The sequence below is a fragment of the Branchiostoma belcheri genome, unplaced genomic scaffold, assembly GCF_001625305.1.
Source record: "Branchiostoma belcheri isolate BF01 breed outbred unplaced genomic scaffold, Haploidv18h27 scaffold133, whole genome shotgun sequence".
Lineage (NCBI taxonomy): Eukaryota > Metazoa > Chordata > Leptocardii > Amphioxiformes > Branchiostomatidae > Branchiostoma > Branchiostoma belcheri.
Genome location: NW_017802747.1, coordinates 188,382 through 190,001, shown reverse-complemented (window position 1 = coordinate 190,001; position 1,620 = coordinate 188,382). Strand labels below are relative to the sequence as shown.

The 1,620-nt window shown below is 44.3% G+C and overlaps 1 protein-coding gene and 1 pseudogene across 1 annotated transcript; both read left to right on the top strand.

The window, feature by feature from the left end:
• Window positions 1-444: 444 nt before the first annotated feature.
• LOC109464141 lies at window positions 445-1,472 on the top strand. The gene is made up of 2 exons (XM_019761079.1): window positions 445-1,063; window positions 1,345-1,472. The coding sequence occupies exons 1-2, from the start codon at window positions 835-837 to the stop codon at window positions 1,470-1,472; spliced, it is 357 nt and encodes a 118-aa protein (XP_019616638.1). The 5' UTR covers window positions 445-834.
• A 2-nt stretch (window positions 1,473-1,474) lies between these two features.
• Window positions 1,475-1,620, top strand: part of LOC109464140 — a 2,767-nt pseudogene continuing 2,621 nt past the window's right edge.

Sequence of the window (1,620 nt, the reverse complement as noted above, 5' to 3'; positions counted from 1 at the left end):
TCCCCGTCTAGTGCGGTGAGTCGGATCCCCCGGTTTTTGCCCGGAGGGACGAGAAGGTAGTCCCTGAATCTGTTTAGGTCGACAGGACGGATCCGTCCAGGTCTGTTTGGGGCGGCAGGACGGATTTCTCCGGTTCTGTTTTGGGGGAAGAGGAGGGGGCACCTCCGAGTCATGACCGTCGGAATCCCCCTGGAGGACTGACAGTTCTATTTCTTCCCTCTCCGGACGTGTTGTCTCCATCACTTCGACTATCTGTTCGTTAGCTGTTAGATCTGCCGTAGTTCGCCTGCCGCATTTCAGCACTTTCGTTGCCACGTAATCTAGTGCTGATGGCTTTCCTAGCTCTGTTCTAAACGGGTCTCTCATGAATAATAGCTACTTCTCTTATTGTCTAGAAATCGGATGTTTTAGTTTACATGCATAAACAACACTGGCGCGTTACCACGTATTATCATATAGCCGGGTGGCGTAGACCAATCAGAGGCCTCCGTTACCCGTGCTTTATTCTCCGATAAACCATGGCTCAGCCGTGCGTTATTATCCATAAACCATGGGTGAAACCATAATGATATAGGGGTACACAGCTCTTTCTGTTAATATTCATAGCAGTTTCCTGGTCAGACAAAATTATGTTTTTTTTTAAGCTTCATATAAACTAAAATGTGTGTGAGTATGAAATGTATATGTAAATAGATAGAATTTGAACGGGAGAGCAAAAACCATACTTATTTTGACACCCCTACAAAAAGTGGTATCGCCCACATCACCTGACTGAATCAGACCAAGGATCAGACGATTTTATTTTTTTGGTCCGCCATCTTGCCTTCTTGTGTCATGGAGAGTTTGCCTAATTTCTACATGGAAGAGATAACAGACGCGGATTTAGATGAGATATTTGGACCCATGGAGGTCGAGGAACAGACGCTGGAAGCTACACCAGAGACAGAGGTCAGCAGGGTGCGTTTCGCGTGTCTGAACGAACAACAACTTGGCGAGATAGAGGAGGGGCGAGTTGAAAAAACTACTGAAAGGGCAACCAAGTGGGGAGTGAAGCTTTTGAAAGGTGGGTGTGTTCTTTTTTCAAGTGATTAGCAGGAATAGAATTACATTTGTTTTGCTAATGTTATTGTTACTGTAATATCGACAGGCTGCCAAATTTATAACAGCCCTGTACTGAACTGGAATTTTACAGCAAATTCTCTGATTTAGAATATAATGTTGATAAGTGTGCCAATATGTTATTGGTAGCTGGAGTCTCGGAGAAGTCAGTATTATTATCAACATCCTGTGGGTGTAGTGGAAAATGAATAAACAAGACTTTTGTTTTTAATATTATGATTTTAGAATGGCTGACAGCAAGAGACTTGGATACAGACTTTGAGGAGCTTCCTCCAGAAAACTTGGCACCACTGCTCAGGTCCTTCTACGCAGAGGTTCGCAAAGATAACGGCACACCGTATGACAAAAGCTAGTTATGGATGTCTAAGAGCTGCCATACACTGTCATCTCACAGGACCCCCTTTCCATCGCAAATACAACATCCTGAAGGACACCGAATTCAAGGCAGCAAATAACGTGTACACAGGAATGTTAAAGAAGCTAAGAAGAGAGGGCAAGGAC

Excerpts from the sequence above, each read along its gene's own strand:
- LOC109464141 (XM_019761079.1), top strand. The coding sequence starts at position 835 with ATGGAGAGTTTGCCTAATTTCTACATGGAAGAGATAACAGACGCGGAT. Across the intron at positions 1,064-1,344 it reads GGGAGTGAAGCTTTTGAAAG|AATGGCTGACAGCAAGAGAC; the intron begins GTGGGTGTGTTC and ends TTATGATTTTAG.